The 15,374-nt window shown below is 42.3% G+C and overlaps 1 protein-coding gene across 2 annotated transcripts in view; it reads left to right on the forward strand.

Annotated features, from left to right (window-relative positions):
- The window catches only part of gosr1 (golgi SNAP receptor complex member 1), a 52,044-nt gene extending 37,058 nt beyond the window's left edge, over nucleotides 1–14,986 (forward strand). For both annotated transcript variants that reach the window (XM_007900756.2, XM_007900757.2), the window contains exons 8-9: nucleotides 8,556–8,638; nucleotides 12,849–14,986. In XM_007900756.2, the coding sequence (XP_007898947.1) occupies nucleotides 8,556–8,638; nucleotides 12,849–12,973 (208 nt within the window). In that variant the 3' untranslated portion in view covers nucleotides 12,974–14,986. The remainder of the gene's footprint in view (nucleotides 1–8,555; nucleotides 8,639–12,848) is intronic.
- The last annotated feature ends 388 nt before the right edge of the window (nucleotides 14,987–15,374 follow it).

Raw genomic sequence — 15,374 nt, forward strand, 5'->3', positions numbered from 1 at the left:
ACTCAGTCCACGACTGTTTATGGGCCGCTGCTGTGTGCAATTGGCTGCCGCGTTTCGCCCACAAAACATACAGTCAATTCACTTTACAGTATATTCTGTGAAGCGTTTTGAGACGTCGAGAAGACGTGAAAAGTGCTATATCGAATGCAAGGATTATTATTATATGTTGTGTTCATTATACACTCTCATCCTGTCCGTAGCAACAGTTCAGGAGACCTCTTTATTCAGTCACACAGGTGCCATAATAGACTCCCTTTTGTAATTACCCTGCTTGTCATTGGTGGATTTATGTCTGTGGTGCGTAATGGATGTTTTTTTTCAAAGAATGAAGAAACAACAAGGTATTTAATCTAACCTAAGTGAGTGCAAACTGAGCCCCTTGAGCTTCATAGTGTTCTGGCGTTATCTGAAAACAAAAACAAATCATTTCGATTCTGCTGGTGTTACTTAGCGGCTTTTCAACTGGTACAGAACTGTTAACAGTATCTCAGCATTTTCTCAACTGCATACACTTGCAACTTTTGACTGATGCTTTTGTTAATCCAATAGTGAAGCACTTGCATTGGTGGCTGAGTAACGCCTGGTATCAATCCCAGCCACAACTGAACCAGAACCATTATAACATGTAGGGGAACGAGAATCAGAGCCTCTGTAATTATTCTCATTTATTTCAGAATTGCACCTATAAATTCCTTGCCAATAGCTGACAGCATTGCATTTGAAAAGTTGGGTTAAAATAATTCATGCAACAAGGTTGTAAAGACACTTGTAACTACGCCACAAAGTCTGATTTGGATTTGGCAAGCATTCAGCAATATCTCTAGAATTCCTCTTTGGACTTCCAAAAAAATGTTTTTCAATGTTTTTTCTGCATTTGCCACATTAAATGAAATAATATAACACTGAATTGACCGCCTCGCAAATGACGTTCCGATTGTATTCTCAAAGTTCCTAATTCGGAAATAGCAAATCCTGTGGCACTTATTTCAAAATTTAAAGCTGTAGAACGTGTAGTTTTTTCTCAAAAATACTGAATTATTTCTGCAACATTATTTTAGTGACAGTTTATTTATTTATTCCCAACTCCCATCAGTGCTTATGAAAGGATAGATTCATTTTATTGTGTTGTTTTTATTCCACTTCCTATACTTGTGCAGCCAGCTCCTCTTGCATTTGGAACTAATTTGTCATGAAAATATTATAGCTGACTGCAGTATACTGAAGCATACTGTGTTTGAAACTATTTAAGGTATAAGAAAAGTCCAAATTTGACAAATATAGAGAAAAATAGCCCATTTTACCTGGCAGTAAAAAGATGTAGCATCTGTAGCATGCAGAGTACCTGTTAGCCAATAACAATATTAATTTGGTCACTATTTCCACAACTCTTTGGCTGCCACGTTTCGCCCACAAAATACAGTCACTGCACTTTATAGTTTGTTCTGTGAAGTGCTTTGAGATCGCAAAGACGTGATAAAGCGCTATATTAAATGATTATTATTTCACCCCTTGAACCTTCTATGCTATTTTTTAACTTCATGGCAGCTCCCTCTAATACCTTTTCTCAGCCTTTTTTCCATATCCTTTAAAACAAGATAAATAGTCTTGAAGACGTGCTAAGGCACTGTATCAAGTGCAAGGATTATATTATTACAACCCTTTATTTCCCAAATATCTATCTGCGCATCTGTCTCTTAAACACATGAAATGATTCTGCATCAGTGGCTTTCTAGGGCAGGGCTTCCCACAGCCCCACAAGCTTTTGTGTCGAAGAAATGCATTGTCTTCTAGCCCTTTGCTTCTAATTTGGATTTTATGATTTGGATTTGACTGAAATTGTGCATTAAAAAAAAGTCAACTGTCAAAACCAAATGTGAACAAGGAATCAATGTAATCCCAATCCCATTTACTGTGTGAGTTGCAGTTAGAGGCTAAACTGACGGATGTAATATTTCTGTTGACTGAGTTTTAATGTTTCAAAAGTCTCTGCTCCAGAACATTTTTTTAAATTTGCCTGATATCAAACATTTTTCTGCACTTGAGCTCTCTCCTACATAATCGCCCCCACCCCCACTCTGATATCAACCGTAAAGCTTCTCCAATCCCCCTCATCCTCTGAAAACCCCCTCCCCTGGAATCAGACATGCAGAAGATATAAGATTGTGGCCAAGCTTCTTTAGCATGATTTTATAAAACCTACAATTATCGGTCAATGCCTAAACTCGTCTAAGTACCTCTGCTGCTTTGTGATCATTTGGATGAGGTGTGGCGTCAGTGACCTGGCCTACTTTGGTTGCCTTTCCTCCTCTTCCACATCGCTCTTCACCCAAACTCAACTAGTTAGAATAATTGGACATCCTGGGTCTCAAACGTGAAGACTTCCTTCCATCTTGCAGTGGAAATTGATCTTGTTTGATATTTGTAACACATTAGTTAATTGGTACAATGTCATCTTATCAGCGTTTGTTTACAGAGTGCACAGTAAATCCTATGAGTCTTTGAGACATTTCGATGCCATGATAAGGTTCTGCATCAATTGCAAAGATTATTATTATTGTTATTATTACCAGAAAAGGAAAACAATTGAATTAGAAAAATAACTTGATGATTACTGAAGTGGTGAAAGTTTCTTGCGGGGTCTCAAGTAAATTCCTAGTGGACTTGAGTTCCAACATAAAACTATAATAATAATATTAATCCTTGCATTTGATAGAGCGTCTTATCACTTTATAGAAAATACTGTAACCTGTAGTGACTGTGCATTTTGTGGGAGAAACGTGGCAGCTAATTGTGGACAGCAGTATCCTGCAAACAGTCGTGGATTGACGGACCAATTTATTATTTTTTTTTAAAGGTTGATTTTCCCCGGAAAAGCTATCCATCCAGCAATCGACTAACAGCTGGGTTCCTACCTCCTGCTATTCTTATTTCTCTGTAAGGGTCTGTTTCACTGTTAGAGAAACCTAGGTGTTATGTAAGGAAAGTTCTATATTTGATCTAACCTGCATTGCTAATGCTGCCTGCAATCAGGGACTGCAAAATAGAGGGGAGAATGAAAACATTTGCGGGAACTGTTGTGCTTCACAATGAGAGTACATACACAGCAACAGCTTGCTTTTATGTAGCGCCCTCCACGCCGGGCAGCGTCTCAGAACGGTTAACAAAGGCGGATCCCGAGGCCGAGATATGTTTGCTGAAAGCAATTCTTTTTTTTTTAAAAAAGAGGAGGTTCGCATATGTTGTCATGACAACACCTGCTCATAAACAACAACAACAACAAGATTCCATTTATAGAGCGCCTTTCACGTCGGGAGGACGTCCCAAGGCGCTGGACAGTTGGGTCAGGACCCGAGCCGGGGGGAAATGGTCAGGGTGAGGGGAGGGAAGGGAGGGAGCGAGGAGGGGGTAGAGAGTCGAGAGGGGAGCTGAAGCCACGGTCAAAGAGAAAGGTCTTGAGACCGGCCTTGAAGGAGGACAGGGAGGAAGCGGCGAAGGCACTGGGGGATGGAGTTCCAGAGCCTCGGGGCTGAGGGGCTGAAGGCCCGGCCACCGATGGTAGGGCGGTTGGGGCGGGGGATGTGGAGCAGACCGGAGCCAGAGGAAGCAGTGCCATTTCGCAAGTAGGAATGCACTCTGGACAATGTTTCCCCTACAATTGCATGTTTCCCTCTGGCTGACGCACTTACATTATCAGGGATTCAGCATTGTAATAAAAATACTAATCCCTGCATTTCATGTAGCGTCTTATCATATCATCGCGACTTCTCAAAGCGCTTCACAGGATATACTGTAAAGTGAATTAACTGTATTTTGTGGGCGAAATGCTAATCAGATGACATTGTACCACTTAACTACTATATTATGATGAAGCACATTATGCTTCAATGTAATACATATACATTTTATCTTGAATTATTTTTCTGAATGGGGAAAAAACAGGAAAATGAGGTCCTCTGTAATTGGTGCATTATAAAAAAAAGGTGGATTCTTGGACGTAAATAGAAAGGGGTAATTGAATCAAGGGGTTTAAATGATGCATAAAGTGCGTGAGTGGTTCACAACCGTTACATGAACCCAGACATTAAGGGTGAGAAATTTCTCGTAGGGCTAAGTGCAGCAACCTTGACGAATATCGAAGAATTTTTCCCATTATGCACACAATTTGTTGAAGTCACTGTGCTAATGGCCCTTTATGTAACTCACCCTGCAGCACGGACTGCGATGCTGAATTTGAGGCACTGAAAATTCTGTACTGCTTTTGAATTTTTATATTTCACTTGTAAGTGTAGTGTACCATGCATTGGTGATGTAGTACTCTACTAGCAATTGGAGGCAACCTTAATCCAAACGTGTTCAATAATCTGCAATTAATGCCCAGCCAGTTCCACGTCCAATACATGTTTTCAATGCAGGCTGTGATTTCTTGGGGAGAGGATGTTCAAGCTTGAAATGTTCAGTCAGCTCAGAGATGAGCTTTAGGGTTGAAATTGCTTTTTCTAAGACCCTCTGTGAAGTGCCCACACTGACGAGCTAACCCGTAGGTTGAAATGAGACTGAACATCATTGGGTTTTTAAAAGTGTTAAAAGATTCCCATGGCACTACTTGAAAAGAAAAGGGAGTTTCTCCCAGTGTCCTGGCCAAAAAGCTCTCAGATATATTTGTGTGTGGGACCTTGCTATCTATGCACATAATCGATTGCCTCATTTGCCTACAATATACACAGTCACCACTCTTTTCAGTCAATCCTGATGCATCAACGATGTGATAAAGTGCAAGGATTATTATTAAAAAAGATTTCCATGAATTGCCACAACTTTACAATCCAATATGAAATAACTTTGGGGGAAAAAAGGCCTTCACCCCAGAAAGAGTTTCTAAAAGATACTCTGTTAAATTCAGGCCTGAATGAAACAGTTTCAAACATCTAAACAGCCGCCCTTCCATCTTTTTTGGATCACTTGTTTTCTTTCGGGCCTTGCCTCATTGGTTCTTGTGTAGGAGACTCTGTTTATTCTAGGGTGTACGGTTTAATGGATTCTACAGCACTAAGTACATTACCGTTCTGCAGAGGCTGTTTCCACTGTAATTTACCTGTTATGTGGCCGTAATTTAAGTCAAATTGTATTTCACTAGGTTAGATTGACCACTCCAAATATAATCCGTTTAGCAAAATAAAATCTGATTTGCAAATGGAAGACATTTTGTAATTTACATTGTTGTTAATCTCAACTGAACATGGCAAATATCAGATGGTTACAGAGGAAACCTGAAGCCAACTTATCCGATTGATAATATTTCAGGTTCATCGAAGATACAAGGGCTAATTATGTAGGCATATGCACCTCTTGCACCTCAGGCGCTGACAGCATCAGCATCCAAGGCTGCACTCTCCACCTCTCAAAGCCAGTCAGGAACCTCGGCGTTTTGTTCGACCCTGAGCTGTCCTTTCTCCCTCACATCCGCACCACAACTGGCACCGCCTTCCATCACCTCCGGAATATCGCCAGATTACGGCACTACCTCACCCCTCACGCTGCTGAAACCCTGGTTCACGCCTTTGTCACCTCAAGGCTGGACTATGGGAACTCTCTCCTCGCCGGCCTTCCCGCCACCTCCCTCCACAAGCTGCAGGTCATTCAGAACTCTGCAGCTCGTGTACTGTCCCGCACCAGGCTTCGCGATCACATCACACCCACCCTCGCTCGCCTCCACTGGCTCCCCATCCCCAGAGGATCGATTTCAAGATCCTCATCCTCACCTACAAGGCCATTCACGGCCTTGCTCCCTCCTACCTCTCCAACCTACTATCCCCCTACCTACCTGCCCGTACCCTCCGTTCCTCTGGCTCCGGTCTGCTCCACGTCCCCCGCCCCAACCGCCCTACTATCGGTGGTCGGGCCTTCAGCCTCTCAGCCCCGAGGCTCTGGAACTCCATCCCCCAGTGCCTTCGCCGCCTCCTCCCTTTCCTCCTTCAAGGCCGGTCTCAAAACCTTTCTCTTTGACCGAGCCTTCAGCTCCCCTCTCGACTCTCTTCCTCCTCCTCCTCGCTCCCTCCCTTCCCTCCCCTCACCCTGACCATTTCCCCCCTCCTCTCTCCCTCCGTTCCCTCCCCTCACCCTGACCATTTCCCCCCTGCTCGGGTCATGACCCAACTGTGCAGCGCCTTGGGACGTCCTCCTGACGTGAAAGGCGCTCTATAAATGGAATCTTGTTGTTGTTGTTGTTGTTTATCGGTGATTTGTATTTAATGCTCCTTTTGAACATCATACTTTTTTTTTGACGTTTTGATAACATTGTTGTAAAAAGCGATACCTTGCTCTGATGAGTTGCCTCTAGGTTCTGCTCTCCCGCGTGGTTGGAAGACAAATCCGAAGTTGTAATTTTGCTGCCCATCAATTCTGTTCTGTTTGCCCATAAATTATAGAAAACTCTGTAAAACGCTTTTGAGACACATCGACACGATGAGGCACTGAATCAAATGTAAGCAGTTATTATTTTAAATCAGTCAACATGATGGTGCCTTTGTCACCTATAATCTGTTCCGTTCCGTATGCTTTGCAAGTACTGAAATTATTTCTCTGTGCCTCCACTGCTTCCCAGCAATTGACACTTTGGTCTCATGAAAGGAACCACGGCAAACGCTTTTTAAAATGAAAGCTTTTGCAACTTAAACCAATTTCAGTAATGCACGCTTTGTGTCTGTCTCCTCCTGACTTCCATTCTTGTCCCTGGAGTTCTGGCTCTTTGCTTTACAGGAATCCCGGATCGAAAAACCCAGTTCAGTAACATAGATATACAATCCTAGGGAATAAAATTAATCTCTGCTCAAGGAATGTAAGTAACGGTGACACTCATTCTACAAAGCATTTAAATTCCATTTCCTATGTTCACATAAGAAACTACAATCAGAATCTGAAATCCTGAATGGGTTTTCCTCTTTCTAGCCCAAAGGCAGTGAGATCAGCCAACTCAGCACACTCTGGGATTGAAACCCATAACCTTTTGGTCTCTACTGCTTTAGGCTACATTTTTTACTCACTATTCTGTCAAAGGACAACTCATCCGGAATTTGTAGCAGTATAGAAATTCTGAAGCTCTTTTTCTGTTTAACCGTCCTGGTATATTTCCAATCCAATGATACCTGAACAGATTTGTATTCGGAAAGGGCAGGTGCAGAGCAAAAAGAATACATTTAATTATTTGATACAACAGTTTGACACCTCTAACTGTGAAGGACAGTGAGAAGTGTTGTTAGCTGTGTCAGTGGTGGGTCTGGGAGATATGGATTTTATTATTCGTAAATAACTAATTTGATGCCAGAGGACCATCAAATGAGTGTCTAGGTAGTTAAGCATCTATGGATACTGTTCATTTCTTTTGAAGTAAAAACTCATAGGTGCTGGAAAAAAAACCCAAAATGTTTTGAATTTAATTGCATCAATTTTTTTTGCTGAAAGAACAACTTTGGTAAAGAACCCAATAGTAGTGGTTAAGCGGTACCATTCATGCTAAGAAAAAAACTGTCTTCAACCTTTAAAAAAGGAAAGGAACTCAGATAACGCAGCGAGAATTGGATAAGCATCTGAAGTGGTAGGATATTAGAGGAACAACGAAAGAGCAGAGAATTGGGATGTGAGGAAAAGCTCCATTGGGCTAAAACAAATCCACTGCAGACAAAAAAAAGGGAAACTGATCAATTGGATGCATTGGTATTGCCTCTCAAGCGAGAGGACCTGGGTTCGATTCCCGGGCAGGGTGAAACGTTAGGCAGGTTTCCTTACTCCACACGCACGCCTCTGTTTACTTAGCAATAAGTAGGAACCTGGTTGTTAGTCGATTGGTGGATTGCTTTTCCGGGGATAATAATTCCTTCAAAAACTAACAGTAATAATCGGTCACTCAATCCACGACTGTTTGTGGGGACGCTGCTGTGCACAATTGTCTGCAGTGTTTCACCCACAAAATATAGTCAATTCACTTTACAGTATATTCTGTGAAGCGCTTTGAAACGTCTCGAAGACATGATCAGGCGCTGTATCAAGTGCAAAGATTATTATTATTATAGCTTGTGGGTTTGCACTTAGCGTGAGCACAAGCTAAAGCATCCAAACTCAACAGTGTCATTCGCCTCAGACTAGTTGTCAAGTGGAAATTTCCGTTCCTGTCTTTCTGATTACTGTTCTCTATATATAACTGTAGAGTTTTATTTATATATATATATATATACACATATAGATAGATAGAGAGAGAGAGCTTAAACAATAATAGAAAAGCTAACTCTTCGCATTTGGGGGGGAAAAAAAACTGGTGCAGACCTTGGCGGTAAGTGAGGAGGTGGTGGGGGGGGGCAGGGAGGGGAAATATTAATTAAGGAATATTGGGAAATGGGAATAGCTATGGGAATACCTACACCAAGGCTCGTCACATTTATCAAGGAAAGCCAAGTGCGTACATTCAATTTTCTATCGGTTCAACTCGCTGGCAATGTGCAGCAGCGGAGTAAGCAAGCTATTCTTAGCAAAGAAATAGCGTGTGTGTGTGTTTTTTTTTCCAGCATCGCCATGGCAACAAAAGAAAATGTGACTTCGCAGCGAGGAATGATGAAATCAATACAAAGCAAAGTGAACACCTTGGCCAGTATCCTTTTCAAACCATTTTAGAAAGCGTTCCAAATAGTTTCATAGGTGTGAACACATCTCAAAGGCGAGAGGCATGTGATTGTTTGGTAGGCTTGAAACTTGATCTGCCAAAGTAAATTTATGCTCAACGCAACCGTGGTGCTTATCTTAAGGTGGTAAAACTAACTCCCCCACCCCCCCCCCCCCACCCACCCTCATATGAAAGGACCATTTTATTGGGACGATTTTAGCAAAATATTTAACAGCAAAGCAAGTCGAGATGGTCCTGAGATCTTGGAACTTGAAACTCTTGTTTTTGCAAGTTTCAATGACTGTGCGTTCCACTAGGTAAAAGGTAATGTACATTTTAAAGACAGTTTAGCAATACATTCCTACAGCGTGTTGCAGTTATACTGATTGTTCACGCTCCAGAGCAATAGTGGGGACCAATTTCAAGCTGCTGTTTACAAACCTCCACCTCAAGTTTGTAAAGTTTCTGGTGTCAGTCTTAGATACTGTTATCCATTAGTGTTTGCTCATGAGCCTTTTGGACTAACCAAGAAGCGTAAGAAATAATTCTAGAAGAGAAATCTCCAGCATGAAAAAGAAATGTGTTTTAAAAAACACCAGACTGCCTGCCCTGCAATATTCTCTGAATATCCTCTTGCCAGAAAATACGGTATTGCATTCTGTGTCAAGGATCAGCAAGGTGGCAGTGAGTATGCTTTCTTAACAAAAATGTGCAAAATGATAGGCATTTCATTTTATTTCTTTCAACTATAAACACTTCATTGAAGGGGATTTGGTCTCGGGGAAGGTACTGAAATAATAACCCAGGCTTGCATATAGGATAAACTCTAAGCAGTCTGTGCATAAAAACTGCTAAGTGGCATTAAGAGCTGCACAGTCAAATTATTTGCCTGTTTACGCCACTCTTCTGAAGTAGTTGCAGCCTGACTTGTGAGGTGGAAAAGACCTTTCCATAGACAGCATCATTTGAAATCGGATGCTTGTTTACTGAGTCAGGTGTGCTCTCTCTCTCTCTCTCTCTCTCTCTCTCTCTCTCTCTCTCTCTCTATCTGTGTTCTCTATGAAGTTCAAGCTTCAGTAGATTTACTTTGCCTGTCTGTTCAGATAAGCATTTTGCCCGGCCTTTGTGCTTGGAACATATCGCAGCCCAGCCCGTTCATTAGCCCTTCTTTCTCTATCTACCACATGAAGCTGTGCCTGTCGCTCAGGTTTCAGTAGCCTGCGTGCGCGTGCGCACTTACCAACTGCATTGAATTATGCATTATAGATTATTGATTAAATCGGATTTCAATAGTAATATAATACATTTTATACCATTTATACAAGTTTGCCTGTAGCTTGGACTTCGCACAAGGCTGTAAGTGTCAAGGTACCCGACTGATACGACTTATGTGAGTTTTACTGTATACATAACTTTACTGGCCCAGAGTCCAGGTTAAACTCAGCTGGATCAAAATTTGAATTGGTGCATTGTGTTCTTTTTCCTGCTTAATTGGAACTTTCTTCTTTCGTTTGCTTTGTGCCTGTACTATACTGTACTGTACTTCAGGTTTTTGAATTGTATGTAACCTGACCCATCACTCAAAGTATGAAGCCCGTAGTGATTGTTTTAGTGATAAAACGTACTTTGTGTACGCAGGCTTCAAAAATATTTAAACATTAATCTTCTAAAGGTTGCTGTGATCTGGGATTATGAGAAGTGAGGACAAATTAACCCTTTTGGTGTAAAAATTGTGAAAACAGTTTGGCTCATCCAGAATATCTCAGAGCAAAACTGGAGCTGAGCTGAGCACACAATGTTAGAACGTGGCTCCTTTTTACTCATCAAACCAGATGTTCAAATCCAGCCCGCACAGGCACAGTGCAGTGGCCTCTTTGTCTGAAGGCTGAAAGGTACTAAGTGAAAGAAGCTTGAGTTCAGTTCCTAGAAAGTAAAAGTTGTGGAGTCCTGTAGCTCAGTGGTTAGAGCACTCGCCTTGCAAGCGAGAGACCTGAGTTCAATCCCAGGCAGGGCGAAACCTTGGGCAAGTTTCCTTACTCCACACACCTAATAATAATCCCTCCAAAACGAAAAACAATAATAAATTGGTCATTTTCAATCTACGACTGTTTGTGGGACATTGCTGTGCGCAATTGGCTGCCGCGTTCGCCCACAAATATACAGTCAATTCACTTTACAGTGTGTTCTGTGAAGCGCTTTGGGACGTCCTCCCGACGTGAAAAGCGCTATATCAAATGCAAGGATTATTATTATTATTATTATTATTATTATTATTATTACCATCTAGGCAGTTGTAGAATGGAGAACTTTCACTCTGGCCAGAAATGATTGGCTTTTCATTTCGTTTTAGTTCATTTTATCGGCTGCCGCGTTTCGCCCACAAAACATAGTCAATTCAATTTACAGTATATTCCGTGAAGCGCTTTGAGACGTCTCAACGACACGATAAGGCCCTCTATCAAATGCAAGGAATATAAATCGGAGGGAGAGCCCTTGCGGTTCTGTATCAGTAAATACTGAGATCTGGAGACCCGAGGAAGCACCAAACTGTATTTCAACCCCATTAAACTTGTCGTATTCAATTCAGATTTCAATGGTAGCCAGAGGCTTTTCTAGTAAAGCGTTTTTAAATGTTCAGTTATTTCATTCGGTTCAGGATTATTAAACATCAAAGACTCCAGAGGGGAAACCAGGAAGCAGTGCAGCTGGATAGATAGCTGTCCTTCCATATCTGAATGCTGACATTGAATCCAGCTCAAACTGACAGAATCAAGCCTTTTGTGCCAAGTAAAATGTGTCTCATCACATTTCTTTGTGAGAGTGATTCCAGCAGCGTAAAAAGCTGATAATGGCAAGAAATAGAAATGTCACAGGTTGCAACAGGAATATTCTTCCAGGTCTTGACTAAGGCACAGATTTTGCGATCGGGGCCAGGGTGGGTATCAACAACAGCAACAACAACAACTACTTGCACTTGTATCGCGCCCTCCACGCAGGGCAGCGTCTCAGCGCTTAACAGTGACGGAGCCCGACTCAGCCGGATGGAGATGGGGTGGGGGGGAGGTGGCCATAAGCACAGTCGAAGAGGAAGGTTCTCAGCTGGGCCTTGACAAAGGGGAGAGAGGGGCAAGGCGGAGGGATTGAGGGAGAGTTTTCCAGAGTTTCGGGGCGCAGTGGCTGAAAGCGAGATCTCCGATGGTGGCGCCGCGAGGGACGAGCAGGAGGCCGGTGCCAGTCGAGCGGAGGCGTCGGGTGATGCATTGGGGAATGACGAGGTCGATGCCAGAGAGTGAAGGGATTTGAACGCAAATGTGAGGATCTTGAAGGGTAGGGGCGGAGTGGGTTAAATTAAGGACCCAGGCCCATCGAACTGCTTTGGGGCCGAGGTAAAACCTAGATGTGAAAGTGGTGATGGGCAGGACATCTGAGGCAGCTTGCGAGAGGTATGTTGCTGCACAGTGGAAACTTGGCCACTTCGTGCAGAACAGATGTATTTACTTGGAAGGTTTTTATGTGCGAATCTTTGTGCGTGAGATTTCAATGTCGAAAAAGAAGGTTTAAGATAACATTGAACACAGAAAGGATTCTGAGTTTGTGGATTAACTCATGCAGCCTGAAATGCTGTATTGTAACTGCGCACTGCAAACTAATGCTCTGAGCGTCTGAGAAGGTGCTCCACAGTCAAATGTTTTCTCATTGTTTTCAATGCTTCGCCTTTGTCAGTAGGTATTAAGAGATATAGGATGGGACAATGGGATTCAAAAAATCTCCCATATCCAGTAAATGGGTGGAACAGGCTCAATGGGCTGAATGACCTCCTCCTATTCCTGTTCTCCTGTAGTTCCTGTGTCAGTATTTTGGTCTAGTTTTACATGGAATTATACAGAATTGAGCCTGTTCCACCCATTTACTGGATATGGGAGATTTTTTTAATCCCATTGTCCCATCCTATATCTCCATTCAGCTCAACTAGGCCGTGCCGGTGTTTATACTCCACACACGACCCACACACCCCCCCCCCCCCACCCCTCATACCACCATCACAACACCCGCTGGCCCTTCCCCTCCATTAATGGTACAAAAGTATAACACGATTGATTGCTGGATATCTTACGAGCTTGGTTTTGTGTGTGTATATATGTGACATTTTTAATATATTGGAAATGAAATGAATGCATCTTCCTTAACAGAATTCCAGATCGATTTCCTGCTATTAACAGCCTGGTCCAGAGGATAAATCTGAGGAAGCGCAGGGACACATTAATTCTCGGTGCTGTTATTGGCATCTGTACTATCTTATTATTACTGTATGCCTTTCACTGATGAAACCTCCCTGTAAAAAGCAGCAAGGCACCAGGGAGTGGGAGCGGGGAGTTTAAAGAACTGAGCCTTCTTAAGCTGACTGGATTGCTAAAGCGATGGATTTAGGTTGCACTGGAATACTTTAATACTTTGCGTTCCTTTCTGGGCCACAGTTCTTTGGTTGGTTTATGATCAAATGTAAAACTTGGATTTTTTTTAAATAGAAAAGAAACTAGGTTCTTTTTGTGCTCTTTACATCTGAGGTCTTCTGCGTAATCAAGTCGGACGAAACGATGGATACAAGCGCGTAATTTACTTCCCAGAGCGCTGAAACGTTGCAAGAACAAAGTGCTACCGCACCTCCCCACCCTCCCCTCAATTCTCCAGCTGATCAGTTTGTGCTCCAACTAATGTCCCAAAGTGAAATTGGATATTTTTAAAAAGAAATTAATCTCACTCTTGAAATCCTAAGTGTGTGTTTAAAATAAATAAATATATATATATGTATATTTCCAAGGCCAAATGTAATACAATTGGCTCAGTGCATTTATATTCCAATATGCTCTGCCAAATAGTGGTGAGATACCAATCTGTCGCCTTGATTCCCCACAGACTTAAGTTTCTGTTCTTATCTGGGAGAGGCACCCAGCTAGTCATTCCTCATATGGAATATGAGTTCTCCTGAGCAGCGATCATGCACTTTTATAGCGGTTTGTTGCAGAGCAGCATTGGCAGAGACCCGAGAGCACGTCCGACCATCTTGGCTATCAGAAGGCGACAAAAAGAGAATGGGGAGGGGGGGTGGATTGTAAACTTCTTTAAGATTCGAGCATCAAGGTTGTTTTTGATTTTGTTTCAACCTCCTAACCCCCTTCCCCTATCACCACCACCCCCACCCCCAAAGCAATTTCTGAACACTTCTTGTAAAGCCTTGTTGACAGTTTTGAAATGTATATAATATACTCGTCAGCTTTTTGTAACCGGTGTTCCGACTCTGCATATACAGCACTTGCCATCTCTGTCAGTTTGTGTTACGCCATTTAAGTCAACGGTGACCCACTCTGGCCAGTGTCTCTAATAAAGGCCCCTCATAGCATCAAGCAATTGCCCTCTTCCCCCCCTCTACCCCACAAAAAAAAGTAATCCACTTAAGGTTGAAAGTACTTACATTCTGCACTGCCCCCATTGCAAATAAAAATGGAATCATTATAAACATAGGTTGCTATTAAATTCTTGTGTATTTTCAAGTACTGAAATTGTGATTTGCTCTTTTCCCCAATAACGTAGCCATCATGATACATTTATGTCGAAACCATGGACTGTGGCCTTCTTAATGACTTTTGCAGAGTGCGACACTACCAGTCAATATTGTCTCCCGTTGAACTGAAGACTCTGGTTCCATCTCAAGACTTGCGTAACCTACTTGGAATGTTAGGGTTGAAAAATTCATGCAAGAGCACGGCTCAGTGCTTGGAAATGGGAATCATTCCAGGGAGGATCTTTTTTGTTGTATATAATAACCTCTGAAGTTGGGTGGGTGGGTGATGAGATTTTGTTGTACATCCTGCTTTTATGGGTTACCCAAACTGTGTAGTTTGCAAAGGCTTGGCAGGATGATAGGCTTAATCGAATCCAAATTGTCCGATTATATAAGCTAGGCTTTTGTTTACTACCTCGTCGTGTTGACCTATATAAAAGTTTTTTTTGCCCCAAAGGTGGAGTTTACACAGCTGCTGTCTATTGTTTATCTGTTCAACGCTCCTAGTGTCAAAAATATTGTCATATGTCAGCAGCGTTTCTTCTCTCTCCCCATTCCCTCTCTTCCCCCCTCCCCCTCTCTCCCCCAAACGCTCTCCACGCCGCTTCTCTCTCCCTCTCCATTGCTTCTTAAAAATGCTTCTGGAAAATTTGTTAATGTAGATTTTAATAATCTTGTAAAATAATTTTCAGTTCTGCTCTGCTAATGTACATTTTCTGCATTGTAGAGAGGAGCTCTGACTGTATGTAATTTGTTAATAAATTAGAATCCTAAAACGCTTCTGCTCGCTGGTGTTTTTCTCCCCCTCCTGTATATGATGAGATCTCCCTCGTCAACAGTTACAGTGACTGTTTGTTGCCACAGATAGATATCACTGAGTTTTGCTGCTGCTGCAGTGGATTTCATCGCCGCCTGTTTTCACCCTCCTTGGAAGGTCTTATCTGAATTTTCCTGCGCATCCCAAGTTTGTGTTAAACATTTGGAATAGTTTTTTGCAGTTGCGATTCTGATCGATAAACCTAAAAAGCAGACCTTAGCCCAGGATAAATCGCCTGGTGGCCAGAGCTGTTGGCATCTGTATGATTGCTTCACTGAACTTAAATCGAGCTGTCTTGAAAAATGTCATCTGTTATTGGGAGCAGAAACACTGGATGTCCACAGCAG

Source organism: Callorhinchus milii, unplaced genomic scaffold, assembly GCF_018977255.1.
Source record: "Callorhinchus milii isolate IMCB2004 unplaced genomic scaffold, IMCB_Cmil_1.0 Scaffold10, whole genome shotgun sequence".
Classification (NCBI taxonomy): Eukaryota; Metazoa; Chordata; class Chondrichthyes; order Chimaeriformes; family Callorhinchidae; genus Callorhinchus; species Callorhinchus milii.